Below are 25,851 nucleotides of genomic sequence, written 5' to 3' on the forward strand. Positions count from 1 at the left end.
TAGGCTAAACTCAGATGTCAGTTCCTCCAGAAAGCCTTCCATGATACTGTCCCCAGTGTCTGTGTGTCTGTAGGAGCTGACTGCCCTTTTTGCTCTCATTTGCTGAGCAAACGTCTCTGCCACTGGGGTTCCCTATTTCAGAGCATGATCATCTTTTTTTTTTTTAAACAGTTTTATTGAGATAGAATTCACATACTATTCAGTTCACCCATTTAAAGAATGCATTTTAGGAAAATAAATAAATAAAATATACATTTCGGGACTTCCCTGGGGGTCCAGTGGTTAAGACACCATGCTCCTAGCGTAGTGGGTGCGGGTTGATCCTTGGTTGGGGAACTAAGATCTCACATGCCATATAGTATAGCCAAAAAAATAAATAAAGTATATTTCAGTGGTTTTTAATGAATTCACCGAGTTATGCAGACATCACCACATATAATTTTAGAATATTTTCATCATCCTCTCAAAAGAAGCCCGACACTCTTTAGTAGTCCTTACCCAAGTCCTTTGTACCCCAGCCCTAGGCAAACTCTAATCTACTTTCTTCCTTTCATGGATTTGCCTATCCTGGACATTTAATATAAATAGAATCATACAATATGTAAACTTTTGTGGCTGGCTTTTTTCACTTAGCATAATGTTTTTAAAAATGTTCATCTACAATATAGTGTGCATTAGTGTGTAAGTTTTTTTTATTGTCAGTTAATATTCTACTGTATAGATATACCATGTTTATTTATTCATAAGTTGATGGACTTTTGTTTCTGTTTTTTGGCTATTTATGCTGCTGTGAACATTCACATACAAGTTTTAGTGTGGACATTTGTTTTCACTTCTCCTGGGTATATACCTAGAATTGAAATTGCTGAAATATTTGATAACTCTATTTTTAATATTGTAAGGAACTGCCAGACTATCTTCCAAAGTGGCTGCACCATTTTGCATTCCCATCAGCAGTCTCTGAGGATTCCAATTTCTTGACATCCTCACCAACATTTGTAGTTTTCATGTACTAGTTGGCCATTTGTATATATTTGGGGAAAGGTCTATTCAGATCCTATTTTTAATTGGGTCATTTGTCTTTTTATTATTGAATTATAAGGGTTCTTTAAATAGTTTGGATATAGGTTCCTTATCAGATATGTGATCTGCAAATATTTTATCTCATTCTGTGGATCATCTTTTCACTTCCTTTATGGTGTTCTTTGAAGCAAAAAAGTTTTAAATTTTGAAGAAGTCCAGTTTATCTGTTTTTTTTTGCCGGGGGTGGGTGGGAGTCACTGTACTTTTGGTATTGTATCTAACCTAAGTGTGAAGATTTACTTCCATATTTTCTTCTAAGAGTATTATGGCTTTAGCAAAGACCTAGGCTGTTGATGCATTTTGTATTAATTTTGGGGTATAGTGTGAGCAGATGGGTCCATTTTCATTCTTTTGCATGTGGACATTCAGTTGTTTCAGCACTGTTTGTTGAAAAGGCTGTTCTATTCCTGTTTAATTATCTTGGCATCCTTGTTAAAAATCAGTAGACCATAAATGTAAGGACTTATTTCTGGACTTTAATTCTGTTCCCTTCATCTATATATCTATCCTGTGCCGGTACCACACTGTTTTGTCTTCTGTAGCTCCATAGTAAAAGTGGAATTCAAGAAATGTGAGTCCTCATACTTTATTTTTCTTTTTCAAGGTTATTTGGGCTATTCTGGGGCTCTAGCGTTTACATGTGAATTTTGGGATAAGCTTATTAATTTCTATAAAAAGGCCAGCTGGGATTTTGGTACAGATTACAATGAATATGCAGAACAATTTGAGAAGTGTTACCATCTTAACAATATTAAGTCTTACAATCCATGAACATATGATGTCTTTCCATTTGTCTAGGTCTTTTTTAGTTTCTTTCAGTACTGAAAGTTTGTTCAGTAGTTATCAGGGTATGCATTTTATACTTCTTTTGAATTTATTCCTAAGTATTTTATTCTTTTTGAGGCTATTGTAAGTGAAATTTTCTTAATTTCATTTTCAAGTTATTCATTGTTAGCATATAGACATACAACTGATTTTTGTATATTAATCTTATATCCTGCAACCTTGATGAATTTGTTTACTAGTTCTGTTACTTTTCTAGTGTATTCTTTAGGGTTTTCTAAGATTATGTCATGTGTAAATAGAAACAGCTTTACATTTTCCTTTCCAATAGGATTGCTTTTTCTTTTGGTTGGGGGAGCTAATTGCCCTGGCTGGAATCTTTAGTACAATGTTGAGTAGAAGTGGCAAGGGTAGACACCTTTGTCTTATTATTTATCTTAGAGAGGAAAATATCTAGTCTTTTACTGCGTGTTTTTTTTTGTAGAACCCTTATCAGATTGAGGAGGTTCCCTTTTATTCCTGGTTTGTTGAATGTTTTTATTTTGAAAAGGTATTGGATTCTTTTCTGCATCTATTAAGATTATTATATGACTTTTGTCTTTTATTCGGTTGATCTGGCTTTTGGATAGCAAACCAACCTTGCATTCCTGAGGTGAATTAATAATTTGTGAGTGACTCTTTTCTGCTAGACTGTGGGCTCCCCCCGAACTTGGGCCAGTAACCCCAGGGTTCAATAGGTGCCTGATTATGAAGTAATAAGTATTTGCTGAATGAATTAATGAAAGCACAAACCAGGGTAAAATGATTGACACAACCATGCCGAGTACTTCATTGACTGTCAGTTGACTGGAAGACAAGGCATCCAAGACTCTGTAGGTCCCGGAGGCTGAGCCTGCCTGACTGAAAGGCTGACAGTGGTGTGCACAGACACAGTGGGCGACCACCCAGGCCCCTGGCACACAGCCCTAGGAGAGAGTGGTAGCAGGAGGCCTGGAACCTGCAGACAGAGGCCATGGCGGCGGCTGCTGCTGGGACGGGGTGTGTAGGGCTCATGGCCACTTACTCTCCACCCTCCCTGCCCTGATTTCTCCCTTTTGTTCGGCCTGCAGAGGCCCAGGGCAGCAAGGACGGGAAGCCCAAGCAGAAGGTGATCATCTCCGACTGTGGGGAGTACGTGTGAGGGGAGCTGTCCACCCGGGAACCGGCGCCCGAGGTGTCCCGTTGGCAGCGGGCAGGGCTTCGTGCTTGGCCCTTCCTCGGGGTCAGCGTGGGGCAGCGCCTCTGCAGGCACAGCCTCTGCCTCCTCCGGTCGTCCTTGGGTGTGGCCTTGGGCCCTGGGCCACCCTCCCCACTGTGGACAGCTGGGCATGGCCTTTCCAGGCCTTTGCCACCAAGGCTTCTCTGGGCCCACCTAGTGTGGATCCTGGATGTATCTTCTGGGAAAAGAAATCCTAGTTCTTACACTGCTGCCATGCAGCCACGTCCCAGGTGTTTTCAGAGCTTGCCGCTGTGACTCACCTGTCCTGTTGCAACAGACGACAGACCCCCTGTGCAGCCTCCCTCTCCTCCAGGCTGCCCGAGAAGCACCTCCTGGTCTGACCTGCAGGGCGGCAGCGCCTCCAGTCTTCTCTCTCTCACCTGCTACCAGCCAGGCCAGGTAGATGAGCCAGGCTCCAGTCCTCCCCTCACACCTGCTGGCCTTGGGCTAAGAGGCACTGTAGTCAGTCTCAGTGACCTGTTCACGCACTGTGCATTCGTTGGACCAATAGAATTATATCATGGCAGAATTCAGGGCCCTTCTTTTGCCAGGCCCTGTGCTGGGTCCTGGGAAGACATAAGAAGCCAGAGGTGGTTCTTGCCCTGTCCCTGCCCCACTTGGAAATTGAACTCTGTTGCCATGGTTTGTCGCCTGCTCTAGGCTAGCCTCTCACCCTACGCCACCTGACAGCAACTCAAATGTACCAAGGCTAAGCCGCATCAGCCCATCATTGGAAACCTCCTCCAGGGCTACTGCCTGCTCCCCTACCGCCGGCTGATGGTTGTCCGGATCGAGTCTGGATGTTCAGTAACTGCTGGGCTGAGCTCTTCCCTCAGCCTGTGTTCTCATTTTGGGTGGCGATCAGGTTGAGTTGGGAGGGCGGGGTAGCCTGCTGGCCCCTGGCCCCAGTGCCCCCAGGCCAGATCCTGCAGAGGGATAGCTGCTAGCCCTCCCCACGGCACCAGTGCTAGCCTGGCTCTCTGCTTTCACGTAGGGCTTCGTCCTCTGTGGCTGGCTGGTGCCGCTCCTATGGCTGAGACCCACTGCCGCAGGAGCCCAGCCAGGACCCTCACTTCTTAACATAGGCGCCTTCTCACTGGCGGTCAGCTGTGACTGTCAGCACAGGCAGCAGTGAGGCCAGGAGAATGCCAGCCACTTGGGGCTGGTGTAATGTCCAAGCGACAAGGGGATGTGTGTGAAGCACTCAGACTCAGCACGGTTGGCCCTGGGGATGACGTGGGCGGGGAGCAGGCTGGCCTGTGGCCCCAGCAGAGAGGACTGGTCACAAAGCCTTTGAAACAAGGGAAGGGTGGGGATGGGGTGACTTGGTCACTGTGCTTTCCTGATTGCCCTGGAGAGGGGGGACCAGCAGACTGGCCAGAAATGCTGGCTTGGGAGGAACCATCAGGTGGTGATTGCTCACGCTGTCCTGTGCAAGGGCTGCCCCAGAAACTATGCCACGGTAATCACCTGTGAGCCTTGTACAGGTGGCAGCCTGAGCCTCAGACCTGGTCCAGGTCTTCTGAGCTACTGGCCAGCCTGGTGGCCACGCCCTCGCTACCTTCCTTCCTTCCCAAAGCTGCAGGTGATAGGGTTGGGGGCCCCACGCCACCCTCAGGGGAAGGAATAGTGAGCCCTGGTTTGTGAGTAACAAAACCTAAGGCAGAAATCAAAGGATGGAAGGCTACTGCAAATTATGTTCCCAGGGAGTATTTAATAACAGAAATGTTCAAAATATGTCATCGATTGAATAATTTAGATCACCAAGCAGTGCACAGAGTATGATCCTAACTGTAAGATAACCCATGTATTATGTAAAAAGACATATGTGCCACGGAAAAATGACTGGAATTATTAACAATGGTTGTCTCCATGTGGTGACATTATGTGTTTGTACTGTTTTTTATTTTCAAGAGCATCCCCGACACATGTAATGTTTTTCAAAGTGAGAAAAGAGGGCCAAATGCTTGCTCAAGGCTTCCCAGTAAGAACAAAAACCCCAGCAAGTTTCCCCTTGAGCTGCACTTGTGAGCAGGGCCATGGGACGGTTAGGGGTGCAGCGCTGCCCTGTCCTCAGGAGAGACAGGATCAAGCTGTCACTGCCAGCAGGGACCCCCTCCACAGACGGGGGTGAGTGTGCAAGTCCACATCTCACCCCAGGAGATTACCAAATTTCTATTTTTTAAGGAAAAGCCCAGTGAGTACAGTAGCACCTCCAAGGACACATTCTGGGAGGACTGGGTTTTAACAGGAAAGCATTCAGGAGAGACCCAAATTTGCAAGTTCATTTAAAATAAGGCCACTAATAATACTGTTCATTCAGCATATGTGTGCAGAATCAGTGCCAAGTGCTCCGGACAGACCTGATCCCCACGCTGGCTCTGCCAGGGCAGAACCCGTAGCCCATTCATTCTGCAGAGAGGAAGTCACTGGCTCTGAGATACACGTGTGGTCCCATCAACACGAGGCACAGCCAGGATTTGTTGCTGGCAGGTCTGCTGGCTGCCACAGTTACCTTCTCCTGTCATTGCCTCCTTTCCTATGAAATTGTAGGGAACTTTTGGAAGCATGTCACCCACTTCCCTACATGGAGACACAAGAATAGGGCTTTGTCTGATGAGCTGATGTCTGGGCCAGGCTGGCTCTATAGTCATGAGGATGTGCACGGGGTGAGGTGGACAAACAGTGCCCTCCATGGCACGGGCCCCAGGCACCACGGCCTTTGTGCCCACCCTCCCCATCATCTTTTACTTTGCTGCCAGTGGACCTGAGTTGATCGCCCTTATTTATGCTTCTCATGTGTAGCCTTAAATGTGACCTGGACTGCCAAAGGGAACCAGGTAAATGAGATGGCCCTGGTAACTAGCCACTGCCACCTCATCAGCTTTCTGTCTTTAATTACCTCCCTTCTCTGAAGCCTTTTTCTGTTGGATTTCATTCGGTGGTCACGTGGATGGTTGAGGGTGCTAGAAGTGTCAGGAAGGCCACAACCGCTGGACTTCTGACTTTACTGCACGAGAAGGTAGTTGTGTCATGATCCTTGTGTTCCTTATGTTCCGCACCTCCGATGGGCAGGGCGGTCGCATCTTCAAAACATTCACTTCATAAATTTCGCTGGTGCCTCAAACCATACCAGGTTATGTGCTTAGGCAATGAAGAAACCTAACACTGACATCTGTCAAAAGTTTCCAAGCCTCCACTGCCCATGATGTTGCAAGGGGAGAGCTCTGAATCAGGCCCTGAAACAGCAGGCTTCAAATCCCAGGGCTGCTGGGCACTTAGACCACATCTTGGCTCTGGGAGAGGAGAGGCTCAGAGTTGTAGGTGAATTCTCTGGCCGGAAGGGCCTTTGGAGATGTGACAGTCCTATGTATGTCCTATGTCAGAGACAGGAAATCGAAGCCTGAATGGAAGGGCATTTGCCCAGACATCAGGCAGGTCAGTGACTGAGCTGAAGCCAGAATACGGGTCTACTGACATTTGTGCTGGCACGTGGTCCTCTCGTTGCCAGCCTGAGCTCAAAGCCCCAGACCAAAACGGAGATCACTGTCTTCCTGTGTCCGTGGAGGGGTCTCTTCCGGTACACTGGCTCCCAGAATCCTTCCCAGGTCCAGGTGAAGGGGCTGCTGTCCTGAAGCAGGGCCCCCTCCTCCACCCCTGCTGCGCTCCCGGAGCCCCTCCAAAGGCCACGAAGTGAACTCCCAGGGTGTCATCCTGGGCTGGGCCTGTGGGTTGGGGCGGGCCCAGGATCTGCTTTTAATGGTATTCTGGGGTTCAGGCAGTTGGGTTCTGTCTGGTCCACCAGGTAAATTACAGGCTTACCAAGTCAGAAATCAAATAAACACTCCAGGTGGCTGCTCCAAGGAGAACAGTGCTTTCCGGGAACCTCCCCACCCAGCTTGGCCTAATTGCCGCCTGTCACTCCCCTGGCACGGGGGCCTTTTCTTTGGCTCACAGACCCCAAGAAACAGGACAGGACTCCAGTGCACACAGGGTGATGCAGACTTGGGTGATCAGCCTGTTGTTACCTCTGGGTGCTGGCAGATGCCCTGTGCCTGCGTGCATTGGATCGCTCCTCAGAGCTGCAGGAGAGAAAGCAGTACAGTGGACTCAGGGCTGCTGGCTACCTGGAATCACATGCTGAGGGCCTTGAGGCCCTGTTCAGGGTCCGTGGAAGATGCTGACTGATGGCCATGGGCAAGGGGCTAAGCTGTGACATCTGGCTGTCAGCCTGGACCTCCCTGCAGCTGTGCCCTTGTTTGTGCTAAGAGTTCACTTCATGCGTATAAGTGCAAAGCACCACACAGAGAGATGGAGGGACCTGGAAATCTCCAAGGTTCATTGCTTCCCTGGGGGCCACACCTGTCCCCCAGGCAAGAGAAGGGCAGGCCCAGGGAGGAGAAGACGTTCCCACCAGGTTCACACCTAAGCAGAAGGCCCATTGTTCTTTCCCAATGTGCTAAGTGCCCACAGGCCACGTTAGGGACCACTAATACACTATACCTACAGCATGTACCCCTCTGACTGTGCTGTGCTGGTAAGGGGCAGACCCTCACCCAGACCCGTGGTGAGTGGGGCAACCCCTGTCTGCTAGCCTCAGGCTCCTGGTGCTCTCAGACCATCCTGTGTCCCAGGCAGCTGGAAAGGGCTGACCAAGGACAGGTCCTAAGATGGGACTTCTGTGCTGACCGCAGCCTGCATCAGCCACGCGGGGTTGGGTTGGACAGGCTACCACACATCCCCAGGGCAGGGGGCAGGGGGCCTGGGGAGGACCAGCCCATCGGCGGATGTGGGCAGGGGAGGGGGGCCCTCACTGCCGCCCTGCCTGAGCTGTGACGGCGCTGGGGGGTCTCCTGGTCCCCGCGCCCGCGGAGGGCCGGCCGGCGCGGGCGGGGCCTCAGTGGCAGCCGCAGGCGCGGACCACCATGTTGCGGTGCTTGCGCAGGATGACGTTGTTGCTGCTGTCGTAGTAGAGCACGGAGGTGGCGCTCAGCTTGGTGGGCGCGCAGCACGCCTTGGGGACCGCGTCCGGCCTCATCAGGTGCACCTGGCGGGGAGGGGTTGGCGGGCAGAGGCGTGAGACTCGCGGGCTCCTCCCGGGACCCCAGTCCCAGCGCCCAGCTCCTGCCGCCTGGGGCTCCGCCGCTGGCCCCTTCCCAGCTCCATCGCCCCCCGCCGCCCCCACTTCCCTCTGCCCCTCCCCCTCCCCTCTGCCCCCTCCCCCTCCCCCCACCGCAGCCCGGCCGGGCAGGTGCTGGCGTCAGCTCTGCCCCGGCCCCGCCCCCTTGACCCCCGCCCTGCCCACTGCCCCCAGGCTCAGACTGAGCACCGGGGGCTCCTGCCACAGCCCCTCCCCTTAGATGGGGCGACCCTGACCCTGCGGGTTCCCCGCACCTGTGCCAGCCCCTGCCTGGCGCCGCTGCAGCACCGCCTCCCCCTCCTCCATCCCCTCTGCCCCTCTGCAGCACCGCCTCCCCGTCCCCCATCCCCTCTGCCCCTCCGTCCCTGATCGCTTCTATAACATCCCTCATCCTGTCTTGTCCGCATGAGCCGTTTCTGGTCCATCCGCCCCTCCAGGCTGGGAGCCGGTGAAGGAAGGTCCCTGTTACACCTCTTAATGCCCAGACTTCCAGGCTCACCCTTGGGGTGTCTGACACCTTTGTTTCTCAAAGCACCTCCACCTTTGTAATAACTTCCAGGCAGGGACTGTTCTGGGTGGTTGACCGCTGGGGGCACAGGGGCTGAGTCACCTGCACAGTTGCATGGCTGAGGCTGGGGAGGGGGTTACCCTGCTACCCTCCTGCAAACAGCTCTACCCCTAAAAACAGCCTGTCTGAGGGAGCTTCCGAAGCCTCCACACAAATACTTATGCAGAGACTCGGCAGGATGAGCTGCAGTTTGTACTGGACTCCTCATCAAGGTGCCACAGGGACAGGCCCTGAAGGCACCCTCTGCCCGCGCCCCCCGCCCTCCGGCCCCGTCAGTTGGGGCCTGAGAGAAAAGGGAACCTGCTTCCATCCACCAGACCTCCCAGCCTTCATGGGAGGCTGCTGAGCGGGACCTGGATGAAGCCATCTGAAGTGCGGGGTGGCTGTCAGGCACCCTGGCCCCTGGTCCCAGGAGCCCAGCTTGGATCCAGCCTGCTGCCAGGACCGTCAGCCAGGCACCAGGCTGGCCTGAGGCCCCAGGGGGAGCTGAGGCCTCTGTGGGGAGGTCCGGCCAGACTGGGCTGTGGGGGGCTGCTCCCCAACTTCCCAGTCTCCACGTGGGGTGGCTGGGCTGGGCTTTCAAAAGAAACCAGGTGATACTGCCCGCCTGCGCCAGCCGTGAGGCTCTGCGCGGCTCGAAACCCGGGAGGGCTTGTCCTAGGTTGGGACAGCACCACAGGGGCGCAGCGGTTCCGGAAGTCCATTCTGGACGGAGCTTCCTCAGGTGATGGACAGAGAGGACGGACGGCCTTTGTTCCGTCCGCACCAAGAGACTGATCTGATATGCCTTTCCATTGACGTCACTGTAGAGCCACGTGGGAGACCAAATCGGAGGCTCTGAAACTTATTGGCTGTGCATCATTCAGGAAAAGCCATGCCTCTGTGGACCTCGGTTTTCTCCTCTGCCAAATGGGTACAATGGAGCTTTTCTCGCTTCCAGCACAAATGTATTTCAGACACATGCCTTGTGCCAGCCCTGCCCAGGTGGAAAATATAGAAATGTCTCAGATGTGGTCCCCGCTCTCATCCTCGGCAGGGGAGACAGGGGAACATTCCAGCAAACACTCAGGACCCCTGAGAGAGCACAATAGTCACAGCAGCCATCCTCGCTCTGGGAGCATGAGTGCTGGAGACCGACGCTGGCCGGGAAGGACCCAGAGACAAGGCAGCAGGGTGAGCAGGAGCTGGCCTGGCCCAGGGTAAACAAGGATGCTCCAGGGCAAAAGAGGGAGGTAGGAAAGGCAGGGAGGTGAAGGCACTGGGACGTGGGCTCGGGGACGCTGGGGAGGTGGGTAGGCCAGGGAGGGGCCCTGAGTCACAGGCCAAAGGCTCAGACTTCTCCCCAGGGACAAGGGATGCCACAGGGAGTTTCCTGGCCCAGAAGGAGGTGGTCACATTTGTGCTTTAGTGCAACCCTCTAGCTGCTGCATGGGGAAAGTGGGGGGTGAGGCTGGAGGGACCCACTTCCTCCTCTTCGGCCCCAGGACACCACAACCACCATTTCACCCCTCTCCCTCCCACCCAGGCTCCTCTTCCTCCCCAGGCCTCTCCAGGGAGGAGGCCCGTCCTCGCCCACCTCTCCCACCTCCACTGTCCCCCCAGAAAATCTCTTCTGCTCTCACGACTCAGAGACTCCAGACTTACACCCACCCCCAACTTCTCACGTAGGGCCTCACACATAGAGGGGCAGAAGCAGAACCACTGATTCCCTCCAATCCTTTCTTCAACCCAGCACCTTCGCTGCCCCCTCCTCGTCCTGGGGGAGGGTCTCACCTGGAGGCCTGGGCTCCTGCCCTCCTGCCTCCACCGTCCACTTCTCACCCCACCAGGTGCCTGGTCCTCCTGTCGGGACCGCAGCAGCTCCTCACTCCTCCCTGCCTCCTCCACCCTCGACGTCACGGGCTGTCCTCCTGCAGCTGCCAGAGATGCTTCCAGAGAGTGCCCAGATGAGGCCCTGCTTCTCTGAAACCTGCTCCACCCCTCAGTTTACTTGGGATTAAATCCACCACCTGCCACCTTAGGAGGAACCCCGGGACAGGCCCTGCCCACCCCAACATCACCTGCCTCCGTCCTCCTCCCCTCCAAGCCAGGGTCCTTGAGCCCGCCCAGCTCACCCCAGTCTTCCCTTCCTCAGGGGATCCATGGTCTTGGCTGTTCCTTTCCTCTCGTGTTCACTGACAGCCTCCCCCGAGGGCAGTCACTGCCTTGACAGCACCTAGCACAGAGCTAGCCTCCCTCCTGCTGACTGACAGCTGGGGGACTGAGGGGCGGGGCTGCTGCAGAGCCAGGGGACCAGTCCTGGGGGGGCAGTGCCGTCATCACCCATGCCCCCTCACAGGGCAGAGAGAAGCCCACACACCCTCATCACCCCTGAGATTCTGCAAGGAAGGCGGCTCCTGGGGGAGGGGGTGTCCGGCAAACCCCACGTGACCACCAGGAAAGGAGGCATCACCGGGGGTCCAAGCTGCGCTCTTAACTCACTCACTCACTCTGTGGCATCACCTTGAACAGCCTCTAACTAGAGTACCCAGGTCAGCGTTCTAGAAATAAGCCTCAGCACACACACACAAAAACCACTGCAAACACTTAGCTATAAGCAGCCTCAACCATGTTCCTACTAGAAACTTCCAGCATTTAAAGTCACCCCAGACACCAGGCCATCAGAAGCCCTAAGAGCTGTAGAAACACAAAGAGCGAGAGGGACCCGGAAGGAAAAGGAGAGGGACGGGAGGGGCAGCCGAAGCCAGAGGGCACAGGGCGCCCCTGAGTCTCCTGCGGGAAGAGAGGACAGAGCGTCCACGTGCGTCCCCCAGCCAGACCCCCGGGGCGTGTGTCCCACACAGGAGGCCGCACTCGACAGTGAACACGGTGCACGTGTGTGTCCCTGGGGCCTGTCCTGAACGTGCTGGGCCTCTGACCACCAGCAGGCAGGCCCACCCAATGGGCGTGAATGTCCCCCATGTGCACGTGGAGTGCACACGTGTGTGTGTGTGCACACCAGTCAGCAAGAGCCTGCTGCACGCTGTTCAGGTGCATGGGAGGCAGGGTCTCCACACAGAGTGGCCACACAGGGGCGGTCTCCGTCGGGCTGTGGGATTTCACTGCACGTGCAGGCAGGAAGGTCTCCATGTGAAGAAGGCTCCCTGACACAGCAGTGCCACCATCACCTCCTGGCTGCACGCCCCGCTCCCCGGGGCGAACCCCTCCCCCGGGTGTCGGGCAGGAGGGCGCGGTACTGACCAGGGACTGCAGGATGGCGTGGTTGGTGGCGTTCATGCAGGAGTCCAGCGGGAAGGAGCACTCCCCTTCACAGTAATAGGCTGAGTAGCCTTGGGGGGCGATGACCCAGTCCTGGGAGGTAATGGGAGAAGGTGAGTCCCATCCACGCGCCCTCCCAGCCCTTCATCCAGCACCTGTCACAGCGCGACTCAGGGCTGCCCCCTCCCTCCCTCAGTTTCAGGACACCTCCCGGGGTCGAGTGCCGCCCCCCCCCCCCCCCCCCCCCCCCGCCAGGCCACACATCCACCAAAGTCCCTCGGTGGGCAGAGCTGGGCACGAGCTCCGTCCCCTTCACACGCCATCGGCGCTCAGCTGCGTCCTCCCCCGCCGCCCCGGTCACAGCCCCCCAGAGGTTCTGCCCACCCTGGCCTCAGCTTTCCTGCTGCAGCTCTGACATTTTACAGCTGAGGACTCGGTCTCCATATTCATGGTTTCACAAAACAGCACTTTTCACTATCAAAGCAACACATTCTCCCTTTAGAGAACTTGGAAAACAGAGGAAAATAAAGACAATCCAAGTTCTCTGGGATGCACTTGGGGTCTCCAGGTGGGGACGGTCTTTAGGAAAGAGGAGAGTCTGCACTCACCAGCCAGCCCAGGTCCTGGAAGCTCACGTACAGCTCGTGCCGACGGCACACCTGCCGGCCGTGGGAGCCGTGGACATCGTCTGCGGGGACACGAGGGGCAAGGACTTTGCTAGGCTGCTGCTCCCAGGGCAGGGACGCCATGACGCGCACATTGGTTGAATAACAAATGGTGGGAAACTAACCCATTTGGTCTCGTGAAGCCCATGTCTGCAGCTCTGCTGGTGCCATGACCCAGTTCAAGAACTTTCGATGGCTCTCTATGGTTGCGGTCACCCCACACTCAGCCCAGCCTCCCCTGACTTTCAGCCTGTGGGGTCCTGATAATCCAGTAAAAGCCCCGGGGGCCCTCGGCCGTCCAGGGGCCCCTCCTCCTCTCCCTGGAGTCACCCCGACCTCCTCCACCTGTCCTGCCATGCCCATTCCACAGGACAAGTGGCTCCCACTGAGGCCAGGCAAAGGTTGGCTCCCGTGGAGGAAGGGCCCCTGGTGGCCTTGACCCGGCGGGGCTCGGCCTGGTGGGGTGACCTCACACACACACCTGGAGCCTGCGGGGCGCCCGGGGCAGCACAGAGGCCCATAGGGGCCCCTGGTTCTGACAGAGACCAGGGCGAGGCCTGCTGAGCCCCCGAGGCAGAGAAGGGACTCGGGCGGTGTGGGCAGCAAGGGTGGATGCTCAGAGCCCCGGAGACTGTGGGGCGTCGCTCCGCAGGGGCAGGGCAGAGGGTGTCAGGAAAGACGGCGGGGTGACCGTCGGCCTGACCGCGCTGAGGCCAGAGGGGCTCCGTCCCCGCCTCCGTCCCCAGGCTCACCGAAGATCCCCGGCAGTTTGTTCGGGGGCGGCAGCTCGTTGGTTCTTTTCGGCGGCCTCCTCTTCAGGGGCCTGACCGCTCGAGGGGCTCGGGCGGGGCCCGGGCCGGGGCTCGCCCTGAAAAAGGTGACCACGAAAGGCTGTTTGGAGCGCGGAGCCTGTCGCCCCAGCAGACCGGCCAGGCCAGGATCCACGCTGCGCCCTGAGATGGAGAGAGCAGAGAGGGGTCACTCGGGGCGGGCGCTGCGCGGGGACACAGCGGGGACCTCTCTGGGGGCGGGCCGGCAGCTCCAGGCTGAGACCTCGGGGGACCCACTGGGCCTGGGTTTCCGCCTCTGAAGCCCCGGGTCCCCAGTCCAGCCCCAGCCCTCAACCTCTCTGCAGGGGCGGCGCGGCCACGGGGTCAGGGAGGGGCCTCGCGAGCGCAGGGTCGGGATTAGTGATGACTGAGGGCGTCTCTGGTGCTAACAGCGCTTTACAGACTCCAGTCAGTTCATGTGAGGCTCTCAGCCGGTCTTCACGGTGACCCCGGACCCATCATCTCACTGAGAAACAGCTGCTCAGTGACTCCCAGAGCCCCACTGCTGGGGACTCTCAGAACCAAGGTTCCCACCTCTGTCCTGGGGCTCGAGCTCCCACTCCATCGTTTCTGGGCATCAGCGTAGGATTTACAGCCCTCACTGGGGAAGGGGCGGACTCAGTGCTTGCTCTGCTGATACCGCCCTAGAGCAGGCTGTTCCGTCCCCTGAAGCCCCCGAAGGAGACCCCAGGCTCAGCAGGTAGAGACATTTACCGGAAGTCCCAGAGTCCGGTTTCAACATGTGCATTTAATCCCAGAGCCCAAGTTCTTATCCATGTGTGTTCTTAGCCACCAGGTTTGTGGTTTAAAAAGGAGGAAAGAGAGAAAAGGCTGCGGGTAGAGACATGCTTGGGGCCTCAGTCTCAGAGCAGTGACGCTTGTAAAAGTAGAATTTTATTCCTATCAGCTTAAAGCCTGAGGATGCAGGAAAAACACACTGGTTATCCCTGGAAAAGTCGACTCCACCAATAAAACTATATTCCTATACTTCTTTGTATTCCCAATGACCTCTTGTTTTTTGTCAAAGTAAGGTAATGACTATACAAAAACTTAGAAAAAATATCACCCATAAATCCGTCCTCTACTCCAACACAACATTTTCATTTTCCTGGGATATTTTTATATGTTAATTTAAATCGTGAGCATAACAAAAGAATTCTGTATTTACTCCCAACTTTTCCAGATCAACTTTTTCTCCATTGTTAAGTCTTAACTATGAACATTTCAAATGTCTTCCCTTGTGACTCAGCTGGTAAAGAATCCACCTGCAATGCCAGAGACCCGGATTTGATGTCTGGGTTGGGAGGATCCCTTGGAGAAGGGAAAAGCTACTCACTCCAGGATTCTTGCCTGGAGAATTCCATGGGCTGTGTAGTCCATGGGGTTGCAAAGAGTCAGACACGACTGAGAGACTTTCACTACTTTCACTTTCTTGAGAAGATATAGCTTAATATTTAGATATTAGTTCATCTTTAGACATTTAGGTTATTTACTGGTTTCATCATAAAGATGAGAATATGATAGAATGTCTTCATTTCCTTTCCTTGTGGGATTTTTTAAGGAAATATAACATAGTCATGTTAAAAACAGGGACGTGACTACAGGTTATGTTTCCTAAAATACAGGACCTAGCATCTCACTTCCATGTACATTTCACCCCAGTGTTGAAATAGTGATGCATATGCAAGTATATGTATGTGTACACATGTGCACATTGATACAGCAAGCGTACACATATACACATACATAAAAATATGTGTTCCATTAGCGAATCTCATGATCCTCTACTGTATACTATAAGTCAAGGACATTGACTGCCCCAAGCACAGCCTGGCTCAAAGGTTAGTCCTTAAACATCTGTGGTTTAGCCCCAAGTCCAGGGGCCAGAGTTGACTGAACAACTAATCAACCAGAGACTAACTTTGCCCTATGACATCACCCGCCACTACATGCACTGGGATCATCATCGGAGCTGCCACTCAGGGATGACCCTGCTGAGACAGGAGCTGACACTGAAGGGGCCCAGGGAGAAGCCGTTCGGGGAGTTTGGATCACGGCAAGTGAGGGATGCAGGAGGAGCCGGCCCACGAGGAGGCGAAGCCACAAGACACACAGCAGCCCCTGTGCAGAGGGAAAGGGCCCGAGGCACCAGGAGGTGGCCAAGGAGTGACACAGGTAGGCGGACAGCTGTCGGCCACGCGGCACTGGAGTGGAGCTCCACGTCCAGCGGACATGTGGGGTGGCCTTGGCCCAGCAGCCCTCCGGGTCTGTGCATGCAGCTCCGGGCCTGTGAGTCCCTGGAGAGCCCTGTCCACGGACGGGCCAGGGAGACCTTCAGTGCCCCGAGGCTGGGCCCACTGTAGGCTTTTCTTTGTGCAACTGTCTGATATTGGGGTCTCCTGGGCGCAGAGAGGTGGGGTCACAGGGCAGGCCTGGGCTGTCCAGGTGGTGGCCCCCAGACTGCCTGACTCTGGCAGGACCCATTCGAGAAAGCAGAGTGGGAACTCCAGGAGCCTCTGGGGCTCAGAGTCCCCACTCTAGACCTGAGCTGTGAGGGTGCCGGCAGGCACGCTGTCCCTCTGCAGGGGACGAGGGTGTGTGGCCACGCCTGGAGATGGGGGCCACTGTGGCCTTCCCTCCCCCACTGCAGGCACAGATGAAGATGCTGCTCTTCTGGGCCAGGCGGGCCCCCGACACGTCCAGCCTCCTCCCATGTCTGAGTCCTCCCCATCAGAGCCCGGGTGTCATGGCAGCTCCCCTGCCCGTCCCATCCCCGGGGACTCAGCCTCCTCCGCCTGGGCCAGGCCAAGGTCGCTCCCATCCGTCCCCAAGGCCTCTTTCTGCCCTGGGTGCTACCTGACGCTCCCTGTAGCCCCTGCCCCCTTCTCAGCCTGCAGTCATGGGTGTCCACGTTGAAGGACAGTCAGGACGCCTGGGGACCCTTGGAGGGAAACCAGCTGTGACCAGGCGTGTTTTGTCCCACAGGTTGTTTCCTCACCAGGAGAACTAGGAACGCAGTGCTTTTCCTTCTTTCTACTGTTGACCAGCCCTCTCACTGCTCTGCTTCTGGAAACCTCTGCCTGTTCTGGCTGCTGCTGGAAGACCTCTCCCGACACCCAGGGCACGTCAGGTCCTCGTCTCCAGAAGCCCCGGAAGGTGCTGCACCTCCCACCCGGTGACGCCCATCCCTTGCCTGCCTGGTGACGGTCCCCTGACACCCCGTGGCTGTCCCTTCAGGGGCAGTGTCTCCATTTCAGGATCTGGGCCTCCCGCCAGGGTGAGGCTCCAGGGAGGCCTCTCCAAAAGGCCTTCCTTGACCAGCTGGAGCTTCGTGTTCTTACCCACGAGCTCCTGTGCAGCCCTGGGGCCTCACTGAGAAAACCTGAGTTCCACGGCAGGCCTGAGTTTGAACCCTAGACATACACACACACACATTTTTTTTTTCTGTTTAGTCTGTGAGACTGTGGATTCAGGATGAAGTACCTCTCCGCCCCTCTTGGGTTTCAAGGGAGTATGAACAAGAGGCTGGTTTAGGCTCCCTGACAGAGCGGAAGGGTCTAGTGTCTGATCTGGATAACACAGGAACACTATGATTTGCGATGAGAAAACCCACTGAAGTCCATCAGTCAGGTTTCGAGAACTCCTCCTACCTAAGTCACAGCCTTTGGCCACACACAGGCAGACTGTTTATTCAGAGGAGAGTTCCCTGAGGAATGTTAGCACCCACAGTCTCTCCCCCTTCAATTGCCCCTGTGACTGGTTTACTGGCCGCCTAGATGGTCTTTTTCCCTTCTAGAGACATTCATTTAGCTACAAGAAGGAGAAATGTGGGAGACAGAGGAGGTGAGGCTACAAGTGAAAGAGTGACAAAATGAAAGGCCCTAGAAAGAAAGTCAGAGGGCCAAAGGAAAAACATCTTTTATTCAGACGGCATTTCTCCTGATCACAAAAAATTCACATTTATGCAGATTTTCATGATTCTAGTAAAAGAGTGCCTTACTGTAGACTCTGGATGTTGTTCTATAACAGGGGTAGGGCAGGCACAACCTAATCAGCCCTGCTCAGCCATTGGTCGGCACTGCAGTGGGCCCCGCCCACTCCCCTTCCTCTGTATAAAAGGAGCCCAAATTCGGACTGGGAAAGATAGTCTTTTTTTCTAAAACACTAGCTTGCCATCTTCTTGGTCTGCTAGCTTTCTGATTAAAGTCGTTCTTCCTTGTCCCAACAACTTGCCTCCCAATTTATTGGCTTGACATTTGGTGAGCAGAACTAGCTTGGGCTCAGTAAAAAATTTTGGTGAGCCAGCCAGAGCCTTGATGCTTGTGGCTAGCTGGCCCCAGGTGGGGAATTTTCCAGGAAGGCCTTAAGGAGCTGCTGGGACCACTTGTCCTGAGGATCTTCCCTTCAAAATTCCCTGAAGTGGCCCTGGCTGCCCCAGTGCATGGCAATTGGAGCAAGGAACTGACATTCGGGAGCCAACAGTTTCCCTATACCGTATAAAACCATGAAGGTTTTCTCCTCTCAGCTAAGGCTTTTTCCTTTAAGGGAAAAGCCGATTTGTTCATTTGATTGGGATATCTTGTTGGAGAGGGAAATTGCTGGACTCTTCCAGTTGTGAACCAGTTCATTGGGTTTTGTTTGGCATTCATTCAGGATGGAATCTCTTTATGCTTTTGGTATTGGAATTTGCTTGTGCTTTTTTGTGTTTTGTTGTGTTTTTTTTAAATTTATTTTTTAACGTTTATTTTTAAAAGTTATTATTAACTGATTTATTTTTATTTCTGGCTGCACTGGGTCTTTGCTGCTGCACGTGGGCTTTCTCTGGTTGTGGCGGGTGGGGGTTACTCCTCGTTGTGGTACATGAGCTTCTCATTGCAATGGCTTCTCCAGTCACAGAGCACAGGCTCTAGGTGCACAGGACCCATGCCCCCTGCATTGCCAGGCTGATTCTTAGCCATTGGACCACCAAGGAAGTCCATGTTTTGTTATTCTGTAACTTATAAATATGGGAAATACAGCTGTCCCTAAGGAAAGCCCTTTGGAGTGTATCTTAAATAAATAGGTAAAAATATAGCTGTGGGCCCATGACTAAGGAAGAGATGATATTCTTCTGGAATAGGGTGTGGTCCTGGGACTTCCTTGGTGATCCAGTGGTTGGGAATCTGCCTGCCAATGCAGGGGACACAGGTTTGATCCCTGTCCAGGAAGATCCCACATGCTTTGGAGCAATGTTCATGAGCCTGCACCACAACTACTGAAGCCTGTGTGCCCTAGGGCCTGTGCCTGCAACAAAGAATAGCCCCTGCTGGCCACAACTAGAGACAGTCCATGTGCAGCAATGAAGACCCAGTGCAGCCAAAAAATAAATAAGTAAAATAAAAAAAATAGTATGCGGTCCCAGTATACATTGGGATCAGGAGAGCAATGGCCCTTGAACAGCTCACCTAATTATTATACAGCCTTGCACTAGAATTGTTCTGTGAAAAAGCATGGAGAAATGATGAGATCCTGAGGTAGAAGCATTTATGCTACTGTATCAAGAGAAGGAGAAGGCAGAGACTGCTGTATCATGGTACAGCGTCTAAAGGGAAAACCTGTTCTACAAGAGGGAGGGAAGAAAGCGAGAGTGAGGACATGTTATTTCAAAACTTTAAACCCCTCTCTGGCCAACCTAGCTCTCCCACTAGCTGAGCAGACTGCACTAGCAGTTGTTCGAGCCACCCTGCACCCACCATGCTACCAACGTGTTTACTGCCTCCTATTTCCCCTACTTATGGGGATCAATTAGAAGTTCTGTGTTAACCCCCAGTTTCCCTGATAGCTCAGTTGGTAAAGAATCCTCCTGCAATGCAGGAGACCCCGGTTCAATTCCTGGGTTGGGAAGATTCACTGGAGAAGGGATAGGCTACCCACTTCAGTATTCTAGGGCTTCCCTTGTGGCTCAGCTGGTAAAGAATCTGCCTGCAATGCAGGAGACCTGGGTTTGATCCCTGGGTTGGGAAGATCCCCTGGAGAAGGGAAAGGCTACCCATTCTGAGAAAGGCTATGCACTCCAGTATTTTGGCCTGGAGAATTCCATGGACTGTATAGTCCATGGGGTCACAAAGAGCTGGACACAACTGAGCAACTTTCACTTCACTTCATGTTAACTCCCAGGCACAGGGACCTGGTTTGGTGTAACCATTTAAGACCCAATAGGGTACCCAGTTTGGACGGGGAGCCACTTCTGAAATGGCAATTTTCCTTGTGCTGATATCCTGTAGGAGGCTTTAATGCAGATGGCCAGCCGGCTGGGTTTCTATGGATACATAAGCCATTCTCAACTTCAGATCTGTTTCACTGGAAAACCCAATAACCCTATATACTGAGACCCCTTCTATATGACTGAACTTTTCACTGCTAGCTTTGCCACTCATCATTCCTCCTGGGCAGGCATTCATACTCTTATGAATATGATGCTTGCTGGGGATGAAAGAAGGATAGTCATTGACAAGGTTAGAGAGGGAGCAAACCAGCTTCATCTAGCAGATCCAGATGGAATTCCAGAAGCAGATCTGGCAGTCCCTATTGTTGAGACCAACTGGGATCCTAATAATGGAGACATGCTGCTCCTAAAGCATTATAGGAAGTGCATCATAGTGGGTCTTTGAAAGATCAGGCAAAAGACTTAAACAAAATTCAAGAGATACACCAAAAACTCAATAAGGATCCATCAGAGTCTCTAGAAAGAATTTATCGAGCTTATAGGCACAATACTGGTACAGATCCTGAGGCCCCTGAAAATATGAGAATGGTAAATATGACCTTCATTGGGCAAAGCATCCAGATATAAGAAGAAAACTACAAAAGTCAGATGGAATCTTTGGAATGAGCCCTTCTCAACTGGTAGATATTGCTTTTAAGGTGTTCAACAACAGGGAACAAGGTCAGAGGAAGAGGATGCAAGACAGAACACAACTTTTCTGGCCACAGCGTTGGATTCCTGGAAAGCAAGTAACCGGAAGAGAAGTAAGCCAACATGGGGAGGAAACAGTGTGCTTACTGTAAGGAGGAAGGGCATAGAAGAAGGAGTGCCCTAGGCTAAAGAATAAAAAAGTAAAACGATAAAAGAAAGACAGGAGCCTTTCATATGGTAGAAAGAGAGGAACACTCTGATGATGAATGAAGAGGACTGGGGGCTCCCTTAGACGTAAGTTCCAATTTCCCTGCAGGGTCCCAGGTAACTTTGACAGTGAGGGACAAGTTGACTGACTTTCTGATTGGTAAATACCAAGATGACAGAAAACATCTCAGTCCATCCTGGTCACAAGAGTTTCTGGAAAAGTACAAAATTATTCTTTCTTACAAACTTCTAGAATGCCAGTTAGGTGACCTCATCCTGGAATACAGTTTCCTATATATGCCAGCATGTCCAATCTTTCTGGTTGAGATCTTGTTTGTAACTTAAATGCTCAAGTAAATTTTTTGTCAAAGTAGCTTGACATCAGGATCCCACCAGAGCATGCTGTAAGCTACAGATGGCGCTCATGGACACCCCAGAAAAGGTGACAGAGCTCTTCCCCACCGCTTCTGCCCTTGAGGTCTGAAAAAAGGTAAGGCTGGAAGTATGGGCTGATGGCACCCCAGGAAAGGCCAAAAATGCATGGCTAATACAAGTCCCACTAAAAAGGGACACTGGGGCACCTAATCTAAAGCAATACCCTCTGAGGCAAGAGACCCAAAAGGGAATTCAGCCAATTCTTGAAAAAATTCTTAAAACAGGACTGACTAAACATTGCAGGTTCCCGAATAACACCCCATCCTCCCAATCAAAAAGCCAAACTTGGACTTTCTGGGTGGTGCAGTGGATAAGAATCTGCTTGCCAATGCAGGGGACACGGGTTCAATCCCTGGTCCTGGAAGATTCCACATGCCGAGGAGCACCTAAGCCCGTGAGCCACAATTACTGAGCCTGAGTGCTGAAACTACTGAAGCCCATGAGCCTAGAGCCTGTGCTCCACAACAAGAGAAGTCATGGCAATGAGAAGCCCTTGCATCGCAACAAAAGAGTAGCTCCTGAGAGCTGCAACTAGAGAAAAAAGTGCAATAAGGAAGACCCAGCACAGCCAAAAATAAAGATAAATAATGCCAAACTCAACAGAGTATCACTTTGTCCAAGACTCAAGGGCTATTAATGAAATAGTTCAAGATTTGCACTCTGTGGTACCTAATCCATTGTTTTGTTTATTTGCTAGGTCATGTCCAGCTCCTTTGTAACCCCATGGACTGTAGACCACCAGGCCCCTTTGTGCATGACATTTCCTAGGCAAGAAGACTGGAGTGGGTTGCCATTTCCTTCTCCGGGGGATCTTCCTGACCCAGGGATTGAACCCATATCTCCTGTATTGGTAGGTGGATTCTTTACCACTGATCAACCTGGGAAGCCCAACCTAATCCACACACTCTGGTTAGAACTCTTCTGGGAGAAAATAACTTGTTCTCAGTTTTGGACTTGAAAGATGCCTTTTTCTGCATTCTTACTGCAGAAGAATCACAGTAGCTATTTGCTTTTGAATGGCAGGACCCAGAAACACAGAGAGTCCAATAGTATTGCCTGCCTCGAGGACTTAAGAATTCCTCACCTTGTTTGGAGATATGTTAGTGAGGGACCTGAGAAACTTAATATTGGATGAAAGACTCTTATTCCAATCTACGGGCAATATGCTTTTAGCAAGACTTACACATGATAAGTGTCTACAAAACACTATAAGAATCCTGAATTATTTGGCCCATTGTGGATACAAGCTCTCCCAGAAAAAGGCCCAAGTACATAAGCAGTAAGTCACATGTCTGAGTTTTGTTCTTTCCCATGGACAGTGAAGTATTTTGCCTGCAGGTAATCACAGGCTTGGGAACACCCAAGATTCACAGACAACTGAGGGGGTTTCTGGGAATGGCAGTGTTCTGTTGGATTTGGATCCTGAACTATGGGCTCATGGTGAAGCCCCTTTATGAAGCTTTAAAGGGACATGGTTTTGAGCCCTTTACTTCGACTACCGAGTGCAAAAGTACATAAATGGGGCCTAACGTACAAAGGACCATCCAGCGAGTCACTCAAAATTGCATGATTTGTGTGAAAAATAGCCCCAGGACTGCTGTCAGACCTCCTCAGATAGGGACTCAACACAGAGGAGCCTGCCCCTCTGAGGACTGGCAAACAGACTACTCAAATGCTTTGAGTCACAGGAAATTTCAGATGCCCACTAGCATTTGTGCACACTCTTCCAGGGTAAGCGGAGGCATATCCCACCAGGAAAGAAAAAGCCTCAGAAATGCTTAAGGTTCTCCTTAAGGAAAGTGAAAGTGTAAATTGCTCAGTTGTGTCCAACTCTGTGTGAGCCCATGGACTGTAGCCTGCCAGGCTCCTCTGTCCATGGAATTCTCCAGGCCAGAATCCTGGAGTGGGTAGCTGTTCCCTTCTCCAGGGGAATCTTCCCAACCCAGGGATCAAACCCAAGTCTCCTGCATTGCAGGCAGATTCTTTACTGTCTGAGCCACAAGGGAAGCCCTCTTTCAGGAAATAATCTCCCAATTCAGACTGCTTCACTCCCTTCCAAGTGATGATAGGCCTGCTTTTGTCTCTAGCAAAACCCAACAAGTGTCTAAGGCACTGCAAATTACTTGGAATCTACATTTATCCTGGAGAACACAATCAGCAGAAAAAACCAAGAAAATGAACCAAACATTAAAAAGGAGCATTGCTAAAATATGTGAAGAGACTAACTTAATTTGGGATACAGCCTTGCCAGTTGCCCTGCTACTAGTCAGAGTGGTTCCCAGAAGTAGGCTTAAATTAAGCCCCTCTGAAATATTGTATCATTGTGGTCATTCCAGATGTCTGCCTGGGCAGGAGAATCTATAAGTGCTCTGAAAGATCTAGCAGTTGCCAATTCTGTGAAAACTCTGGGCACTATACTAACCTCTGTTCATGAGTTTGCTTCCAGCAGGTCTGACTATCCAACTGAGGTAGCCTCGTATCCTTTCGCATCTGGAGACCAAGAGAGTTTTCTCTCCTTAAAACCCAGAGAGAATAAGGGCCTGAGCATCAGCTGATCGCAAGTGGACAGGACCACATGTGGTCCTTATCATGCACTCATCTGTCAGTTTAATTGGAGTAAAGCCATGGATTCATCTCACTTGGGTTAAGATAGCCCCATTGTCATCAGAAAATTACCCAGCTCTTGGGACTTCCCTTCTGGTCCTGTGGCTAAGACTCTATGCTCCCATTGCAGGGGGCCTGGGTTCCATCCCTGGTCAGGGAACTGGGTCCTATGTACTGCCAAATAAATATTTTCAAAAGGGAGAAAATGACCCAACTCCTGAGAGACCTAGAGAGCAACGGGTTTGTAAACCCTTAGGAGATTTAAGGTTACTCTTTGAAAAGGGTAAGTACTGAGATTAAAATTTCATGGTAGGTACTTCCCTGGTGGTCCAGTGGTTAAGAATCTGCCTTCCAATACAGGGGATGTGGGGTTGATCCTTGGGAACCTCGATCTCACATGCTGTGGGGCAAATAAGCCTGGCACGCCACAACTACTGAGCCCATGTACCATAACTAGGGAGAAACCTGTGAACCTGTGTGCCACAAGGGAAGATTCTGCAGGTCACGACAAAGATCCTACGTGCCGCCACTAAGACCCGATGCAGCCCCAAATAAATAAATATTTTCACTTTCATAGAAGGATTTCATTATGTTCAAATAGTTGTAGATAAAGAATTGTAGTGCTTACTAAAATTTTAACGAATATTCTCAAGATAAAGAATTGTAGTGCTTATTAAAATTTTAAGGAATATTCTCAACCCAAAGCTGATCAATTCCATTTTAGAATCATCCCCTCATTGCCCCTATTCAACAGGAAGTAGTCAGAAAGATCCTTACCCCTTTTTACCACAAGACTGTGAAATGGACATGGGCAGTGGGGAACAGGGGCGGGACCTCTCCCAAGACCCTCCCCTAAATGAACTACTGTCAACAAGCAACTGTTAGTGGTCCCAGTAAGTTGGCGCTGCAGTAGTCCCTTCCCCCTCCTCTGCCTAAAAGGGGCGCAAATGGGGACTGGCACAAGATGGGTTTTTTGAGACGCTGGTCTGCCACCTTTTCGGCCTGCTAGCTTTCTTATTAGAGTCATTCTTCCTTGCCCCTAAAACTTGTCTCCGGATTGGTTGATCCGTCAAGCGGTGAGCAGAGAACTTGTGCTCCGTAACGGTTTCTCCTCCATTACTTTCCCTTACATTTCAGGATCCATTTATGACAGCAGACACTTCAATGAAACCCTTACTGTGGGATCATCTCAAGCTGCAAAGAACTTAAGGTAAATATTGTAACAGAGCAGTGAGGGCAGCCCCTAACCTGCAGCCATTGCTGCTTCTCATTACTCCGCACCCTGTTACCAAGCAACGGGTCCTGCTCAGCCATTGGTCGGTGCCTCGCTCCCCCATAAGCAACCAACTGTCAGTGAGTGACCATTACTGGTCCTGTTCAGTCATTGGTCGGTGCTGTAATGGGCCCCGCCTGCTGCTGCTGCTGCTAAGTCGCTTCAGGCCGTGTCCTACTCTCTGCGACCCCATAGACGGCAGCCCACCAGGCTCCTCCGTCCCTGGGGTTCTCCAGGCAAGAACACTGGGGTGGATTGCCATTTCCTTCTCCAATGCATGCATGCATGCTAAGTCGCTTCAGTCCTGTCCGACTCTATGCAAACCCTATGGACAGCAGTCCACCAGGCTCCTCTGTCCACAGGATTCTCTAGGCAAGAATACTGGAGTGGGTTGCCATTTCCTTCTCCAATGGGCCCCGCCTACAAGCCACCAATTGTCAAGAAAGGACAGTTAGTGAGGGGATTCAGAAAACAGTGGAGTGATGGTCATGAGGTGGAGAGTGGGTAACAGGTGGATCCTGGCTTTCTCCCAGAAGCCCTCCAGCTCACCCAGGCTTGGGCCAGCAGGTGAGCTGGGGTGCCCAGGGAACAGACTGAGGGCTGTATCCTGCAGGGCTCCAGAGCCCTCACCAAAGCCATCAACTAGCCTTGGCCCAGGCCTTGAGGCAGCAGTGAACCTCTCCCCAATCCTTGTCTCTGTGGCCAGATAGCAGTGGCAGTCTGCCTGGGTCGCAGTTTGTGGGACCTGATCTCCCCCCTCTTCAGGCGGCCTGAGGAGCCTAAGAGCTGGTTGGGTTGGGTGCCTGGCTCCTTCAGTGATGATAGCTGGGCAGAGTCTGGGAACCTGGCCCT

General features: G+C 52.2%; 1 protein-coding gene across 1 annotated transcript in view; it reads right to left on the reverse strand.

The window, feature by feature from the left end:
* Positions 1-5,155: 5,155 nt before the first annotated feature.
* Positions 5,156-25,851, reverse strand: part of BMP8A (bone morphogenetic protein 8a) — a 41,529-nt gene continuing 20,833 nt past the window's right edge. Inside the window, exons 4-7 of the mRNA XM_065930086.1 lie at positions 13,508-13,708; positions 12,699-12,778; positions 12,073-12,183; positions 5,156-8,171 (exon numbers count right to left, since the gene is read on the reverse strand). Of these exons, the coding sequence (XP_065786158.1) occupies positions 8,022-8,171; positions 12,073-12,183; positions 12,699-12,778; positions 13,508-13,708 (542 nt within the window). The 3' untranslated portion in view covers positions 5,156-8,021. The remainder of the gene's footprint in view (positions 8,172-12,072; positions 12,184-12,698; positions 12,779-13,507; positions 13,709-25,851) is intronic.

The sequence above is a fragment of the Muntiacus reevesi genome, chromosome 1 (assembly GCF_963930625.1).
Source record: "Muntiacus reevesi chromosome 1, mMunRee1.1, whole genome shotgun sequence".
Taxonomy (NCBI): Eukaryota; Metazoa; Chordata; class Mammalia; order Artiodactyla; family Cervidae; genus Muntiacus; species Muntiacus reevesi.